We start from the raw sequence: 18,638 nt of genomic DNA on the forward strand, positions 1-18,638 counted from the left end.
CACCCTCCCGACCATCCTCATAGCCTCCTCCTCCTCCTCACCACCATAACCATCATCACCATCATAACCATCATTGTCATCATCGCCACCACCACTCTCATCACCATCGTCACCATCACCATCATCATCACCATCACCACCATCATCACACCCATCACCATCACCATCATCACACCCATCACCACCACCACCACCTTCCCAACCATCATCGCATCCTCCTCCTCCTCACCACCATAACCATCATCGTCAGTATTATCATCACCCTTATCCCTTCTCGCATCATCATTTTCATGTCCACCATCCTAACCATCGCCACCACCATCATTCTTATCACCACCACCACCATCGTACTCCTCACCACCATCACTATCAGTATCATCACCACTATGATCCCCATTGCTGCTATGATCCCCACCGTCACTGTCATTTCATCGTCATCACAATCACCACCCTCGTCATCATCATAATCACCATCATCACTATCACTATAATCATCACCATCTGCATAGCAATCATGGTCATGACCACAACCATCAGCATCATCGCAACCATTACTGCCACTATCATCATCACCTCACCACCACCATGATCATGATCACCACCATCATTGCCATCAAACCATCACCATCAACACCATGCTCATCCTCCTCACCACCCTCCTCGTCATCACAACCACTGTCCTCATCGTCAACACTGTCAGCACCATCATCGGCACTGTTGCCACAATCATCACCACCACCATTATCAATGTTGTCATCTTGGTCAACATAATCACCATCACTGTCACTGCCATGCAATGTCTCCTCTTAACATCTGCCCACACCGGCCTCTCTGCCCACCAAGGTCTACTTGCCAGAATCCCCCTCCCCTTCAGCTCAGACCCCCTGCAAACCAGCAGGGACGTTGCCCTCCGCTGTGCAGGTGACCTGCTCCCTGGAGCCCCAGCGGTTGCTGTGTGAGCATGACTGTGGGGTTCGGGTCACCTGCCACTTGGGATCCGATGGCAGTGCACACCCAACAGCAGGGCCGCAGGGGATGGTCTACCGCCAGGAAAGTCTGTCAGCTCCTCTGGGGCCATGGGAGGCCTGACCACTCCTGCTGTCATGCTGGCCTTGACGGGGCCGCCGGGGAAAGGTTCTGAGGCCTGCTTGCTTCTGCGAGAGGACGTGGTGTGATACAGATGGACCCATGTGGAAGCCCAGAAGTGCTGGAACCACGGTAGCCAGAGGCATTTATAGGAAACCATATCCACCCCTGTCCCATAAGAGCCCAGGTGCTTCCTGGCTGGGGGCAGGGCTGGAATGGGGCTGGCCGGGGAGTTTTTGAAAGACCGACTTATGGTTGAAAAGGAGTGAACGGAGTCAGGGCTGCCTGCTGGGCTGTTAACCACAAGGTCAGCAGTTCAAAACCACCAGCTGCTCCAAAGGAGAACGACAGGGCTGTCTACCCCCACAAACACTGACCGTCTGGGAAACTCACAGGGGCAGGTCTACCTGTCCTAGAAGGTTGTTGTGAGTCATTGGCCGTGAGCGTGGTTTTATTTCTGTTTTGTTCTAGACGGGCCAAGCCAACCTGCCTTCGAGTGAAGGCTGAGGGTGTCTGAGGGTTAGTTAGCTCCAAGCACCACTGTGACTCCGGGTGTGGGATTGTGCCCTGTCCACCCCATCCCCACCCCCCAGCGTGCCCTCCCATCAGAAGCTGGAAGACCAGGCCTCACTGTGTGCAGCGGGGAGAGGGGAGTCACCCATGTCACTAGAGCCCTGTTTCTGTCTTGGGTGGGAGGGGCACTTCACATCGACGGGGCACCTGGTGGCACTGCCGGGGTCGCATGGGGCTGCAAGGCTGGCAGCTCAAACTCACCAGGCGTCTACGGGAGAAGGAGGAGGCTGTCTGCCCCTGTAAAGGCTGACAGCCTAAGAACAGACGGCCTGGCCGGGGTTTGGGTTTTACTGTTTGCCAGGCCCAGGGGTGGGGGCTGAGCTCCAGTCAGGCCCACAGCCTTGGAGAGCTCAGGAGGCAACGCCCAGGCCCAGTACCCTCGCTGCCCCAGCTCAGGTGTGCTCCCTGCAGAAAATCCCTGCCCACCTGGGGAGACTGTGGGGCTGGAGGCAGGCTGAGCTGCTGAGCAGGACCCCACCCCCCACCCACCTCCACACACAGCTTGATGGGGTTCGGCATTCACCTTCCTGGGATGAAACATTCCCGCCCGAGCTGACTGAGGGCCCCCACGTGCGTGAGACGCTTACAGCGTGGGTCTGGGTGCTGGGCCCCCTGCCCTTGTGGCTGGAGAGATGGGCCCCTGCCCGCCCCACTGACCTTCGTGGATGTGGCCGAAGACGTGCAACCGCGGCTGGACGCGCCGTTGCACCGTGTTGAGTAGCTCCACGCAGCCCACGCGCTGCATCTTCTTGGGGACCCAGTCCAGGAAGCCTGCAAAGGGGACACACCGTCAGAGACCCTGGCCCGCTGCCCACGCCGGCCACCACTGCTCCCACCCTGAGCTCCCTCCCCAGGGCTCAATCCCGGATCAGCCTGTGTGGTGGGGGAGGGACCCCTGGATCTGCCTCTCCTCGTGTCCCCTGCAGGGAGCAGTGACCACTCACCCACTCACAGCCCGGACCCCTGCCTCCAGAGTCGCTGTGGACACCCACTCAGCGCAGGTGGGTGGGGCAGCAGAACGCCAAGCTCCAAGCGACCTCTTAGTTGCCACGGACCCGTTGCAGAGAAAGGCAAACGGAAGCTTCCTGAATGACCCCCGCCCCTTGCCCCCCACACACAACCAGGATGTGAGCGTCTGGATCAGCTGCACCCCAGCCTCGAGGCGGAAGGGGAGAGTGAGGAGGCTAGTGGGTGGGAAGCCGCCTTGGGCTAGAGAGCCCATCAAATTCCAGGCTCTGTGATCTTGGACAAGTCCCTTAACCTCTCTGTGCCCCCGCTTTCTCCCTGGCACCTGGAATCCCACAGCCTGACAACAAACATTTTTCTTCACATCTTGGTCTGTAGGCCTGTGCCCAGAGCGATCTGGAGCTCCGATTCAGAAAACCGCATTGAATAGAACGCGGCAGCTCTGCCGTCTTACCCAGGCTGTTCCGCTGTTTCCTGCTACAACGTTGTACTGCCTTGTTCAGGTGCCACCCTCGCTTTAAACGCGAGGAGAGAGCAGACTCGTGAGGTGCAGAGTAGGGCCAAAAAGGCAAGAGAGATTTGGAAAAGAACTCGGTGTTAAGAGACTTCTAAGGGAGCTGTCTGCATATGGACCCGGGGCTGGTCGGTTATGCCAACTGCCAATCATAAGGTCAGTGGTTCGAACCCACCGGTCACTCTGCAGACTTTAGCGGATTAAAGGTTGGGAAACCCACAGGGGCAGCTCCTCTCTCTGTGCAGTTGCTGTCACCATGAGCTGGCATCCATTAGAGGTCAGCGGGGTTGTCCCTTACTAGAGGAGGCTGTGTGACTAGACAGAGACCATACGCGGAAAGCCAGAACACCACTGAGAAGAGGAATGGAGCCTGAGGAAGAAAACAAAAAAGGCACATCGCCGGGAGGGGTGGGGGCGAGACCTCCCAGCTACCGTCATGAGTATCTTGAAGGCCTGAATTCTCCTTCATCAAATGATGCAGCAAACACTTCAGCACACGTTTGACTATGTAGAAGGCCCTGGGTAAGGCGTGTTCAATGTTTCAGAAGGAGGTTGACACCGAGCGTCTTTGTAAGAAAAAGTCCAACTTTTACACGTTTCTGTGCACAGGTGAAGAAGTGGGGCCATCTTCCAACATGACCGACCCCTCTTAACTTTAACAAAGGAGTTTGTCCTCTGATTGACCCAGTTGGGGTTTCAGAACATATGACTCTCAATTTATTGCCCCAACTCACTGCCAGTCAGTCCATTAGAACTCGTCCTGACACTGCAGGGCAGATAGGAACTTCTCTGTGGGGTTCTGGGGCGGTCAATCGTTACAGGAGCAGCTAGTCTTATCGTTCTCTTGCAGAGAAGCTGGGGGCTCGAACAGCCCACCTCGTGGTTAGCTGCCAGATGCATAACCCCCGAGGCCATCAGGACTCCTTGCTGACTGGACAGTGACTCATTTCTGGTCCCTATTGAAGATAACAAATTGGAACTGCCTGCTATTCAGTTCCTAGTAAAGGTGAAGTGATACTTGGGGGAACTTCCAAGTTCAGGTAATGTGCCCGGTTCAAACAGATCTCTGGATCAAAGGGCACCGTGTGAAGGATAACTTATCCTAAATCTTTAGTTCAACACAAACTCCTGAAGGAAAGCCGGCGTGCACTTCCTCGATCTCAGGTGCTACCGCGACGTTCAGACACCCGGAGTGTCTTGTTCGATGAGCAGGCAGTGAAAGGCGGTAGAAGGCTTATGTTCTAAATCTCAAAACTGAGAGCCGATAAGGGGACACTGCTGCTGCCATATTTGGAGCCGGCGGGTCAAAGACACCCAGAGATAAGTCTAGCCATGTGTGTGGGTAACACAATCCATTCAGCCAACAAGGGGAAGCGCTAGCTGGGGGCCGGGACCCCACCCTACATAAGGCTCAGCTGGGCCCCCTCCTCTCCCCAGTGTGTGTGCTGGGTAGGGCCCCCAGCACCTGGACAGAGCCTGCTGACTCGCGAGATGCACACACATGTGCCCTGGGCAGAGGCTGCCTGCTGCAGCCAGGGCAGGGCACACCCAGAGCAGGACCCTGAAAGGTGCTATGGTAGGATGACCGGATGGGTGGAGGGAGGGGGCGGGAGGAGCAGAATTAAAAGAAGAGAAGGAGAGACCAGGGAAGGTGGCGGGCGATGGGCCAGGGTGGCAGCAGTGGGTGGAGAGCAGAGGGTGGGGACATTAGGATGGGTGGGAGAGGGACCAGAACCCCTCACCTGGGATTTGGGCTGGATGAGGGATGCTTGGGACAGCGCCCTGTGAGTGGGAACCAAGCGACCCAAGTGGCCCAGGACACTCACCGCTGGTTTATATGGAAGTAGGCCTCAAGGGACCATCATGTGACCCAGGTGAGTTATTCTGACTCCCCACATGTGAGCCAGGAGCCCACAAGGGAACAAGTGAGCTGGCAGCACAGAGCTAACGCTCAGCAAATGAAGGTGAGAGTGAGCTGGCCTGTCCCAGGTGACCCAGTGGATTGGTGTCAGAATAAAGCCCATCCAGGTGCCTCCAACAGCCCTGGCAGGGCCCCCACCCCTGTCTAATACACATGCACACACCCATATGCCCGCCAAACACACAGGCAGGCGCCCATAGGCGCCCTCGCACACGTGCCCCGCGCCTTTCCCTGCAGACTCTCACCCAGCGGTGGTCCATGGGTGATTAAGATGTCCACGCCTTCAGGAATGAGGTTCCACTTCTCCAGCAGCGCTTGGCCTCTCGGGAGGTTAAAGCCCCAGCCATAAAACCAGGGCTGCCTGCAGACAAAGCGGGCCGGTCAGAGAGCCGCTGGGACGCCGGCCAGAGGGCAGGGAGGGCAGGAAGGGGCAGCAGCCTCACGGCTACGCCAGTGACCTCCGCCCAGGTTTAGCTCAGGACACTGCGCCCCCTTTTTGTCTTGCTTACCCGTGGCTTCTGTTCTTCTAAGGTGAGCCAGGGGTCCTGATGGTGTCCGTGGCGCAAGTGAAACCCACGTCAGCCTCTCTGAGAAAACCCACGGGCCACTCCGCTCCCCATTAGCACATGTGCAACCCCACCCCGCGCCCGCCCGCCCAGACACTGAGGACCCCTCTTCGTCCCATTCCAAAAGTGAGGAAGCCGAGGCTCTGAGAGGGGAAGTGGATCAGAGATTCGATCCGGTCTGCAGACTCCCAGGACGGCCACACCACCACCACCCCGTATGTGCGTCAGGGTGCACCTGGCCACTCCTCCCCGCAGCCTCTCACATACACGGAGCTGCTACTTAAATCCCTCCTGTGGTCCACGTACATTCTGTGGGACAGGGATCCCCCAGGTTTTTGACTCATCGGTTCTTCTCTCCAGTCAATGTACCTTCTTCGAAGCTTGGCGGTCCTGTAGCAACCCTCAGTCCTCCCTCCCCAGGTTCAGGACGGAGAGGGGCAGGCTACTGAGGATCAGCAACGTCACATTCGAAGCCTGACCTCGTGCGCTCTCTCCACATGCTGCAGCCTGGGGTGGGCCCCTCCTGGGATTGGGACAGGGGCCCACGGAGGAGGCCAGTGGAGGATCATGACCGCATGGACGCAGGGGACAAAGGTCTCACTGTTTCAGACCCACACGCTCTCCTCCACCGCCAGCCTTGCCCATGCCGTGACTCCTGCCCAGAACAAGGTCTCCCTCCTCTTCTCCTGCCCCCAGCCCCACGCTCCGTCCACAGCTCCACGCGAAAGTTCCTATTCTCAAGCTAGACACCAGGGAGCAAATAAATGTGGGCGTCCGGTACGGTCCAACGTGGAGATCAAAGACGAGCGGATGGCAAACAGGTCTTTCCCTGCTGCCCCGGGATTGCAGCTAAAGCTGAGCACAACCCTCGCTGACATTGGCAAGAAACACCCCGGGTGGCCCCCCAAAAGAACTTAGCAAAAGTAGGCAGTACTTTCTAACCACCGTCGCCCCAATCCCACCAGCTAGGTTCCTGACATCAAGGAACTAGCTGTGGCAACCCCTCGTTCTTGGGGGATGGGGAAGGAGGAGTCCCATCAGTGGGCTCCAGGAGAAGGGGACCTGGCCCTCTCTCCCCAGCAGTGGACACGGGAGTCTGCCCTCGGGGTCTGTGAGAGGAGAACGGAAGGGCAGGAGGGGCAGAGGCCAGAGGACGGGCTGTCTCCTTGCCAAGTGTGGGCTGTCCTTAGGGGTCCTCATACCCAGCTGATTCCCAAGAAGCAGGGAGACCAGGAAGCCAGGTGGCAAAGGCAGGGGGAGGGTGGCTAGGTGGGTGGCCCAGGGAGCACGGGCAGTCCCGCCAGAGTGTACCCCCAACCTCAGACACATCCACAGAGGTCTGCCCATGAGAGTTTGCGAAAGCAGAGGGTTCTCTCTGCCCCTCTCCCCAAAACATGTGCCACACAGGGGTTGTGCTCCACGTCAAGGGAGCCTTGGGGCCAGGGGGGCCTGATTTGGTATGGCTCCACTTCTGACTGTCTGTGTGACCTGGGACTGAACTCTCGATGCCTCAATTCTCTCTTCTGTAAAATGGGGGATGATAAAGCTGTTAAGAGGATTCCATCAGCTAACCACGTAAACTACTTAAAACCACGTCTGACTCACAGCAAGTACTCAGTGAGCTCCAGTTTCCATCATCATCCTCAGAACTATTCCCACCACAATCATTGTCACCGCCATCTTCACTGTCAATATCATCATCAATACCATCACCAACATCCTCCCCAACATGCCAGCCCCACTACCATCACCACCACCATCATTAATAGCATCATCAGCATCACTACCGCTTCCTCGCCACCAACCCCATGACTACTACCCTCATCACTACCACTGTCATTAGTGTCACCACCATCACCACCAACAACCTCACTACCATCATCACCACCACCATCACCGCCACCAAAACTGATATCATCAACATCATCATCAATATCAACATCACCACCACCATCTTCACCACCATCCTCATCACCACTACCATCACCACCATCACCACCAACATCCTCACTACCATCATCACCGCCACCAAAATTGATATCATCAACATCATCACCATCATCAATATCAACATCACCACCACCGTCTTCACCACCATCCCCATCACCACTACCATCATCACCACCATCATGCCCTGATCGGGGCCACCATCATTATCATACCCCCTCTTGGAACCCACTCATTGGGTCTGGATGAAGAACTTTGGCCTAGAGCAGGGCTTTTCCAACAAGACATTTTAAAGACAAAGGAGTAGAAACCACCAGAGCCCGGCATGATAGGAAAAGAAGGCTTCTGCTAAATACAGTTCGTTCAGTGGAGGCCCACAGGCGTGTGTACTGACACGCAACACACAATGTTTTTCTTGCATGGCTCCTAGCAGAAATGTGTCCGCCTCTGGCCCGGAGGGTCCACCCAGGGCTGCCCCAGTGCCAACAGGCAATGCTCTGAGCTCCAATTCCCACAGTCCCTTGGTCCCCAGGCACATGGAGGACCCATGGGGATGAGCAGGGGGCTGACTGCAGAGCAAAGCCTATGTCACCTACAGCCTGACCACTGGGGCAGCGCCCTGCCTGCACTGACCCCAGGGTCCAGTTTAGCTAACATTTCAGCAAAGATCTAAAGGTGGGACGAGGCCCCACCAGGACAGCGACAGGAGTGTGTTAGCTCAGAAGCACATCAGAGACCCCCGAGGACCTCCAAGCCCCTCACCTGTCCAGGGGCCACCTTCCCCCTCACCCAGCACTGAGGACTTCATTCAGGTAGGGTGACAGTTCCCTGTAGCTACACCCACCTGGCTGATTATGCACTGGGCTGGGAACCGGAAGGTCAGCGGTTGGAGACTTCCTGCAGCTCTGCAGGAGAAAGCCGGCCCTCACTGCCGCCGTAGAGCCACCGTCTCGGAGACTCACGGGGCAGTTCTACCCTGTCCTATGGGGTTCCTGGGCCGGCATCGACTCCATGGCAGTGAGTTTGGTTTCTTGAGTTTGGGTTCTTGGAAACACATGGCCTGAATCCTGGAAGGGTGGAACGCACCCCACCTCTGCTGAGGCCCAGAGAAGTTGCTCCACTTGCCAAGGCCACACAGTGCGTCCCTAGCAGAGCCAGGTCGAGAGCCAGGCATCGGGCAGTGGGTCCAGGACTGTGACACCTCCTTCCCTACGACCTTTGACTCCTCTCCCAGCACCCAGCCACCCAACTCAGGGGTCATCAGATCAATTTTCCCAGCTGCACGGGAGAGTGGGTCTTGTCTGCAGGTCTTGACAGCCACCAGAGCAGTAGAGGGAACGCTGCTCTGTCCCTCTGAGGGACGGAAAGGTATTGGACGTCTGCCCCTGCACTGGGCACTTCAATGAACCCAGCCTCGGCCTCTTCCCCTGTGAAATGGGCGCGCTGCCAGTGCCCCCAGCCCTTCCACCATGCGGGCAGGAAGCTCCTTCTTGTTGGCTGCAGTCCCACTGCCCGGCTTGGGGGGGGTGGGGGTGGTTAATGAGGGAGGGGCAAGCTGGATGAATGGTACTGTCCTCCTGGCATAGCTATGGCATCCATTCTGACCCAGTGACCCCACATGGCAAAGCCAAGCTGCCACGCTGGGTTCCTTGGCTGTAACCCTGGCCTCAGCAGTGGCCCGGCCTTTCTCCTGTGGGACAGCCGGTGGGTGGAGTCACCACCCTGCCAAGTGCCTAAGCAGTTGAGTGCTTAAATGTCGTGCCACCAGGTCTCCGGACACCCGGGAGTCTGAGGTGGGAGGCCGTGGTGCTCCAGCTTGTATGGGAATTTGCTGTTTGGGGTTGGGAAGAGCCCCATCCTGCCCGGAAGCGGGAAGAGCAAACACTTCCAGGTCAGCCTGCCGGGCCTGAGCAGGCAGGGGTTAGGAGCAGTGTGGACAGATGGACACTGCTCAGGGTGACCTCCTTCCCTGGAAGCCCGGGGCCAACCTATGGGGAGACACCTGGAGAGCCCCTGGCTGGAGAGTCAGGTGTTTACAACGAACAGGTCCTAGCTGCCAACAGGCAGGGTGTTAAGGGCAGACGCCGCCCCCACGCCCCATCCAGCCAGGACTGCAGAACGGGCAAACCACTGGGGCCAGAGGTCCTACCCCCGTGGGGAGGAGCCTGAAGTCCAAGGTGGCCTGCCGTCCAGCAGTGCTTCATAGGGGCAGGTGGGATGCCCCACCCAGCCCAGTCCACTGGCTGTGAGGTCAGAAGATGCTGGGGGGCGGTGGGGGTGGGGGGGGCCGAGGAAGCTGGTACCAGTTCCCACAGCAACGCAGCACCTGGGGAAGGTCCACCTGGCCCCTGCCCAAGTGTCCGGGCCAGTGTGGGGGCAGAGGGCCCTCCGGGGAAGGCGCTGCTTCCGAATCCAGGCTCAGCCGCAGGAGGGGCTCCGTGTCCCCAGTCCCTGTCTTTCTGCTCCAAAGTAACCCTCGGAATAATTTTCTTACAGAATGATCGTTGCCATGACAACGGAGCAAATTTTCCTTTTCTGAAACAGATGTCTCATTTAGTTGAAAATTAGAATGTGAACAAACCCATGGGAAAAATTAATTCAAACTTTAACAGAGCACTGAATACAATGTAATCTCTTGGAGGTTAACCCCTTAACAGCTTCTCGGTGCGTTCCCCGTAACCTCAGCTCCCGGCTAATTAAGCCCGCTTAGCCAATATCAATGACCTCCTGGTGGCCGCTCATTACCGGAGCGTGAATTCGGGATCCTGAACAGCAGCCGTGGGGCAGGGGAGTCTCTCCTGCAAAAGATGACTGAGCAGAGCCACCTCACTGGGCTGTCTCAGCTTCCCCGCCCCCTCCAGCCCCCACCCCTAGGTAAGGGAGGTGGCTTTGTGGAACAGGCCTGGGGCATGGCCACCCCTGGCTACCTACCACTTGCTGGAACCAATGGGGGTGTCAGATGGGTGCCAATGGTGCAAAGCCCAGCGGCACAGTCCAGAAAGCAAAGAGAATGGGGACAGGGGGGGTGTCAGGGGGGACACAAGGCAGCCACTCACGTGCCCCCCAGTCCCAGCTCCTAAAAGTCTCTACCACAGGTAGCACCCACCCCACTCCACCCTGACACTCACCCAGTGTCTGCCCTGTGTTACAGATGCAGAAACTGAGGTGCGGAGAGGCCCCGGGGCTGCCCCAAGGTCACCCTGTGACTTAGTGGCACTGTTGGGGCTTGACCCTGGGACTCCGATTCAGGGCCTAGGTCCTGAATTGTGGACTGGGGACCACCCCTGGTGGGCCCTCACTCACCATCAGAAAGGCCCTTGTTAGGCCAGACTGGTGGCAAAGGGGACAGGGTAGGAAGCCCCTGGGCTCAGGCTGGTGGCTGCTGCTGACATGACCCCGCTCCAGAGGCCAAAAGCCTACTGCCCACAGCTGCCCAACCCGCTACAGAGCTGACCAGTGGTTCCTGCCAGGTCCCCACCCTGCTCCTGGCCCTGCCCACCCCCTACCCCAACCCCTCTGCCCCGAGCCTTCTGGCCAGAGCAGGGAGGGGGCGTCCCTGGAGACTGGTACCCTGTCTCCTCACTCCAGATCCCTGGGCTAAGCTCTGCCTCAGTCCTCCCTTTGAAGCACGCTGCTCAGACGGCCCACCGAGCCACCAGGCGCATGGATCCCACACCTGCCTCCTGCTCATGTTCCCCCAGCAATGAAGGACCCCCCTCCCCCGCCGCCCAGCACAGCCCATGCCCAAGTCAGGTCAGGCTGGAAGGCCGCCTCTCCCACGGTGTTGCCCCCAAGGGCCACCAGCCCCCAGGCACCTGCAACCCTTCCCTGCTCTGAGTACGTGGTGTCGGCTCCTGAAGGCTGGGCCTGCTTGAATCTCGCCCTTCACCTCTGCTGCCCGCAGGCCGGGCCTCCTTTAAGGTTCCAAGAGAGAGAGCAGAGAAGGAGCAAGGTGTGGATGGACAGGGGCCCTGGACAGGCAGGTGGAGGACCTACGGATTCGCCTCTCCTCTGGCCCCTGCGATGACAGAGCCGGCCAGAGCCCGGCCGTCAGCCAACCACCACCAGGCGTGCTCCCAGTGTCCCTCCCCCTGCCCGGCCATGGCCCTCAGCCTTCCACCCCTCCATGTGCCGCTGGGGGTGGGGGGACTAGGTGCCCCTGCATAGATGGAGCCTCACAGGCAGCACAGGAGACCGACACCTCCCCCAGCCGGGTGCTGACCCCCAGCGAGGCTGAGACCCACTTCCCCCAGAGGCCACGTCCTGCCTCGCCACACAGAGCCCCCACCTCCAGGTAGGATCCCAGGGCAGCGGCCCCAAGTCCGCATGGAAATCCTTTTAGGAAAGAAGGGGATCTTGGCTCACACCGGGCCGAAATGTGGTGGGTGGGAGGGTCCGGTACTCACCCTCAATGCCCTCCACACCTTCCAATGTCAGTACTCCATTCCACAGGGTGTCACCACAGGGTGACAACTGAGGCTCAGAGGGGGGCGATCCGCTCCAGCCACACAGCAGCTCCCACCCCTTTAAATAGCAGCCTCTGGGTACCAGCCAGTCCCACCAGGTCCACCCTCCCCCTCCCACCAACCCCTCAGCCTGGCCAAACACTCCACCCAGACCTCAAACCAGTCTGTCTTTAGTCCTGGGGCGGGGGGGTACTGCCCCCACTGCCTCCCTCCACCGCAAGCAGGCCGCAAGTCCCAGGGCCACTCGCAAGTAAGCGGTCACCTGTACCCCTGCACACCCTTCCTAAAGCAGAGGGAACTGAGGCTCAGAGAAGTGAGGGGACGGTGCCTGGATCTCAGAGCAAGCCCACCCCTCACTAACCCCGGACTGTGGTGTTGGGAATCCCCCTGACCCCAACCCCAATGTCCCCTGTCACTTGGGGTATCCCATTCCAAGCTCCCAGCACCAGTGTTTGCTCTGAGGAGCCCGTCCGGCTGGTTCCATGATTCTGTTGCCCCACAGCAGGGCCCAGAGTGGCCACCGCCTCCCCGCCCCAAGACTCCACACCCCCACCCCACGCCCAGGGGAAACTGACTGTCCCAAGGCCCCCTGGCTGCTGAGTGGGGGCTGCTGATGTGGAGGCTGCTGATGTGGGGACGGGGCCCTGTGATTGCTGTGGCAAGTCCCCGGGTCTCAAACGCACAAACACTTACTATCTATCCCGAGTCAGTGTGGAGGTGGAGGTACGTGGGGGGAGGAGTGGGTCCTTTGTGGTCCCTAATTAATCCCAATGGACAGGGGGCCTGGGGCCCAGGGTGCTGACAACATGGGTTCATTTTGGGGGGGGGGGTGGGCATGAAGAGTGTTCAACAGACAGGAAGGGCAACCAGCTCTGCCTGAACTAGGGAGGGAGGGACCCTTGTGTGTCTGCGTGTGTGTGTGTGTGTGTGTGTGTGTGTGTATGTGTGTGTGTGTTCCTGTGCAAACACCTGGTGCATGTGCGTGGCAGTGTGCCTCTGTACATATTCCAGTGCACCTGTGTGTGTTCGTGTGCAAACACCTGGTGCATGTGTGTGTCAGTGTGCCCCTGCACATATTCCAGTGTACATGTGAGCAAGAGTGGGTGTGTGCATGTTCCAAAGTGTGGGGGAAAGGGATGTAAGAAAAGTGTGTGAGAGAGAGAATCCATGTGTGTAACAGTGTGTGTGGAAACGGTCATGTGTGAGGGTGCGTGAGGGAGGAAGTGTGGGTCCAGGTGTCTGTGTGTGAGAAGGACGTGTGCACGTGTGCAATGTCAAAGGCATGCAGTGGTGGGCGTGAGAGAGGGAAATGGGCGTGGGCATGTTTCCGAGAGAAAATACATGTGTGTGCTTTTGTGTGTATGTGAGGAACAGGGCCCGTGTGTACATGTCTGTGATGAAAAGCGTGTGCACGTTTGTGTGCCATGTGTCTGTGTACATGTGTGAGAAAAATACAATCGTGTATTTGTGAGGAACAAAACGTGTGGCTGTGTGTTAACCTGAGTGCGAGGTGTGTGTGTGTGTGTACAAAAGTCGTGCACATGTTAGCCTGTGTGTCCTGTGTGTGAGAGGAAGGGTGTAGGGTGTGCATGTGTGTAAGGGCAGCTCTGAGGAATCTCTCTCCCTCCATTGAAACGTGTCAGCTGGTTCTCGAGCATAAAACTTTGAATGACAAGGTGCCTGACGGGGGACTGTGTCCAACCTCCCCATTGGCCTATAGTCAGAGGCCCTCTGCCCCTCATACTGACCGCTCCCCAGGCAACTGGGCCTCCCCACCACCCTTGGACACACAGGCCAGGGCCAGGCTCCAGACAGGGGGAAGGAAGAGAACGGGGTACCACTGGGGTCCCTGTATGTCCCAAACAGTGGCTCCTACTCCTGGCCTGGCTGGGGAAGATGGGGCATAGTCCCATTCTACAGATGCAGAACGGAGGCACAGGGGGACAACGGCACAAGGTGGGGAGCTCAGGTTCCAAAGCCCAACCAGGGCTGCCGGGAGGGGCAGGTTCCCAGGAAGCCCGGAGCCCAGCCCAGTGCAGGCTGGCCCTGACTAGCCCAGGCTGCCCAAAGCTGGTGTGTCTGGCTGAGGCCAACATGGTGGACCGATACCAGCACCTCTCTTGGAGGCATCAATCCTGGGCTGTGGACTTCCCTGAGCCCCTCAACCCTTCTATGAAATGGGGGTGAGGTCCGCCTCCTTGCCCTGTCACTGGGGAGACGAACCGGGGCCATTCTGGATGGCACTGGAGGGCTGACTGCAGGGGCCTCTGGTTCTCACGGGGTGAGCAGGCCCTGGCCCAGCCGACCACCACTTAGAAACTCCATCAACCACAGCCCCCGCGGGCGCAGCGCGTAGGGGCTAGCGAGCCCCACGTCCCCCAAAAAGAGAGGAAGAGAAAAGCAGGGCTGGCCCTTGCACGGGTGGGGGACGGGCACGTGGTGTGGGTTTAGTGACCTCGGCAGGGAGAGATGGCACGGGCAGGTTGAAGGGAGAGTGCAGAACTGATGCCTTGCCACAAGGCTGGTCCCCACAGGGTAGAGACCAGGGAAGCCCCTCCCCACCCTGTCGGCGCCCCTGCCACCCTCCACCCCCCTGCTGCCTCCCCCAGCACATGTCTTCAGCCCCGCTGCCTGCCTGGTCCAGCCAAAAGCCAACTTACTAACTTCAAGTGGTCCTTGCCTGGCAGCCCCCCAGGTGTGGGGGTGCAGACGCTCCCCACACCAAGATGCAAGGGCCTCCCTGAGGCGGAACCTCGCCCACTCAGGGCACAGTCCAAAATAACAGAACCCCAGAATTAGCGCAGCGAGAATCCAGGGGAAGCGCTTTGAGAAAAGAGCCCAAATATTGTCAGAGAGAAGTACGCCAAGGATGCCGCAGACCAGGCAGGAAGGACACAGAGATAGGGCCTGGGGGGCACTGGGAAGGGGGAGCGGGGACCAGGAGGCCAGGCCAGCAACTGCTATGCTGTGGACGCTGCATGCGGGACAGCCAGGAGCCCACCCCACGCCAACCAGGAGCCCTGACCCTTGGGACCACTTCTGGAGAGGAGGCATTTGAGAGGCAAGGAGGAAGTGGGCCCCTGGTGCCATCCTCGGTCAACTCCCCTCTCGCTGAAAGACATATCGTATCTCACAAGGTTCCCGAGGAGCCCTGGAGTGGCAGTGGCTGAGCTCTGGGCGGCTCGGCGGGAGAAAGACGTGGCAGACTGCTTCCAGAAAGCCCTGCAGCCTCTGAGAGCCTCGGGGGCAGCTCTGCTCCGTCGGAGAGGGTGGCCACGCGTCAGGATTGACTGGGCAGCAAAGAGCCTGGGTTTGGGTTCTTATAAAGGAGGAAAGGAAGCACCTGAGGGTCTCTCAGGAGCAGGTCTGAGAGCCAGCTTGACTGCCCCGAGACTCCCTTGCCTCCTGACCCTCAGTCTCCTTGTCTATGAAGTGGGGACAGTGGGTCTAGCGCTGTACTAAACACAGACCATCACGCAGCATGTGGGCTGAACTCCTCCATGGAGGGAACCTGCAGTGTGGGCTCCGACTCACAGCGCCCCCACCTCGGCCAGGCTAGAACTGGCTCCGTAGTGGTGTCAATGGTGGATTGTTCAGAAGTGGACTGGTTACCAGACTCCTCTCCCAGACTGCCCTTCTGGGTGGATGGGAGCCACCAACCTCTTGCCTTGCCTGGCTGCACCCTCACCCCCCACCCCAGGGCAAAGAGCAGCTGGTTATATGAAGAGTGCAGTGTCGGGACTGGAGGAAGGCTTATGAACAGCCTGCGATATGCAGACGACACAACCTTGCTTGCTGACGGGAGGAGGACTTGAAGCAGTGGCTGATGGGGATCAAGGATGGCAGCTTCCGTGTGGATGACGACTCCGTGTCAGGAAGCCCCAGATCTCACACCCGAGCCAGTAGGTCACATCGTGATGAACAGAAAAAGGATGGAGTTGTCAAGGATTTCGTCTTGCTTGGTCCACAACCAGTGCTCACGGAAGCAGCAGTCGGGAGTAAACGATGCATTACATTGGGTGAATCTGCTGCACAAGATCGCTTTAAAGCAGCGGTTCTCAACCTGTGGGTCTCGACCCCTTTAGGGGTTGAACGACCCTTTTACCAGGGTCGCCCGATTCATCACAGTAGGAGAATGACTGTGATGAAGTAGCAATGAAAATAATGGTATGGTTGGGGTCACCACCACCTGAGGAACTGTATGGGAGGGTTGTGGCGTTAGGAAGGTAGAGAACCACTGCTCTATAGGGTTGAAAGGCAAGGATGTTCCTTGGGGGACTAAGAGGTGCCTGACCGAAGCCCTGGTATTCTCCATCGCCTCGTAGCATGTGAAAGTTGAACACTGTATATGGAAGACGGAAGAAATATGGCACTTGGACTATGGTGCTGGGGAAGAATCCTGCAGGTACCGTGGACCGCCAAAAGAACAAACAGGTCTGTCTTGGAAGAAGTACAGCCAGAGCACTCCTTAGACGCCAGGATAACGAGACTTTGTCTCACACGCTGTGGACATCTGAGCAGGAGAGACCAGTCCCTGGAGAAGGACGTCATGCTTGGTCAAGCAGAGGGGCAGTGAAAGAGAGGAAGGCCCTTCCTAACAGGATGGGCTGGCACCGCAGCTGCCACGAGTGAGGCAGGCGCAGGACGGGCGCTGCTTCATTCTGTTGTGCGCAGAACACCACCACCGAGGGCACAGACCAACCAAATCCCAAGTCGCTCAGCTCCCTATCCCACCCAAGCACACCTCATGGTGTTGTTACTGGGCGCCCTGAGGGACAGTTCTGGGTGGGCCAGCCCTGCCCTACACCTCCTCCAGGCAGCGCAGCCTGGCAGTTCCAGGCTAGGCAGAAACCAGCTTGATTTTCCTACATGGGCAGCAAAACCAGGGCTGTGGAGGTCTGGGAGGCAGGGGGTGGGGGGGACTTCCATCTTTCGCATACCCACTGCAGGCCAAGCAAGAGGCCCCAGTGGCTCTGCTGGGTAAGCACTGGTCTGCTAACCTCAAGGTTAGCAGTTCAAACCCACCAGCTCCTCCTCAGGAGGAAGATGAGGCTGTCTGCTCCTGTCAAGCTTTACCACTTCAGGACCCCACTGCTGGGTGGCTGTGAGCAGGAACCGACTCGATGGTAGTGGACTGGTTGAGTGCACGCCAAGCGATTTACCCCCACGAACACCTTGCACCCCTAGGACAACCCTACGGAGGGGTGTGTGTGTGTGTGTGTGTGTGTGTGTGTGTGTGTGTGTGTCCCTTCACGGAAGGGCAGATACTCTGACGAGGCCACTGGGCCAGGACCATCCCAGCAGGACACTTCTGAGTGTGGCTGGCATGTTCGTAGCCACGGTGGAGGTGCCCTTGATCCGTGGCAGCCTCAGGCTCAGAGGCTGAGATTAAATGGTGCGTGGTGCTGCGCCCCGTGGTCATTCCCACCGCTGTGGACCCCGAGACTCTTTCTCACTGGCTGGTTCTCAGAAGTCCGTCACCAGGCCCTTCTCCCTAGTCCGTCTTCATCCTGAAGACCCACGAACCTGGCCAGCATCCCAGCGCCACGCAGCATGCGCTGGCAGGCAGGCGATGGTGTGCATGAAGTGCACTGGCCAGGAACTGAACCCAGCTCTCGTGTCTGGTCGACTAGAAGTCCACCACGGAGTCAGCACTGCCCCATGGCCTATACCCCCCACCTATCCCCCGGCTATGTCCTCAAGGCCTCTGGTGCCTAGACAGGTGAGCAGGGCAGCGCTGTGCCCTGCCCAGCCCCAGAGTTCATCCCTATCCCATGGCAGCCCAGCCTCCAGCCAGAATCAGACCCAGACGCCCCGCCTGTCCGCCCGGCAGCCCCATCTCAAAGTTTAATGTCTCAGCAGGTTTCGATTCCTTCTTTCAAAATACCAGAAGTAACTGGACCAGATGGACTAGCTGTGTGCCAATTTCCCTCCCTCCTTTTCTTTTTTTTTTTTAAATCAAGGCCGTTTTCAGTTAAATGAGAACCAAAAAAAAATGCATCCAAAACCCATAAATGAATTTGGTATGTATACGGGAGTGTTTTTAACACTTGGGTTTGGCGACAGCTGAATTCTTCCCCTTCTTCTGCAGTGGTTCCCGCCCCTCCCTCTACGCTGCCTCTTGGAGGCTTAGGGGCCCCCGCAGCTAGTGGGAGCAATGGCCTCCAGGAGCATGTGCTGGGAGCAGGGCAGCCCACTCTCGACCGGTGAAACTCTGCCCTGCCTTGTCCGAATGGACTGGGCTGCGGTGGCTGAGGCTCTGCGCTAGCTCCAGGGATCTGGGAAGGGGGCATTTGTCTTCAGTCTGGGGAGGAAGGGGAGTTTGAGGGGAGGGTGGGGTAAAGGGTAACATGACAGGGAAGGTGTCAGAGGGATGAGAAGCGGGGAGGGGAAGGTGGGAGACAGGCGGGCACATAATCAGACCTGTGCTTTAGAGACCAGCTCAAAGGAGGGAAGAGGAACTGCCCGGCAAGATAGTGATGGTGATGGTGGTGATGGTGATTCTGATGCTGGTAGAGATGGTGATGGTGATGAAGGTGGTGATGGTGGAAGTGATGGTGATGAAGGTGGTGATGGTGGTGGTGGTGATGGTGGTGGTG

The 18,638-nt window shown here is 58.3% G+C and overlaps 1 protein-coding gene across 1 annotated transcript in view; it reads right to left on the reverse strand.

Annotated features, from left to right (window-relative positions):
- The window catches only part of MPPED1 (metallophosphoesterase domain containing 1), a 29,502-nt gene that overhangs the window by 3,064 nt on the left and 7,800 nt on the right, over positions 1-18,638 (reverse strand). Inside the window, exons 3-4 of the mRNA XM_004700231.2 lie at positions 5,306-5,421; positions 2,317-2,430 (exon numbers count right to left, since the gene is read on the reverse strand). Of these exons, the coding sequence (XP_004700288.2) occupies positions 2,317-2,430; positions 5,306-5,421 (230 nt within the window). The remainder of the gene's footprint in view (positions 1-2,316; positions 2,431-5,305; positions 5,422-18,638) is intronic.

The sequence above is a fragment of the Echinops telfairi genome, unplaced genomic scaffold, assembly GCF_000313985.2.
Source record: "Echinops telfairi isolate 266 unplaced genomic scaffold, ASM31398v2 ScPeMD7_2;HRSCAF=8, whole genome shotgun sequence".
Taxonomy (NCBI): domain Eukaryota; kingdom Metazoa; phylum Chordata; class Mammalia; order Afrosoricida; family Tenrecidae; genus Echinops; species Echinops telfairi.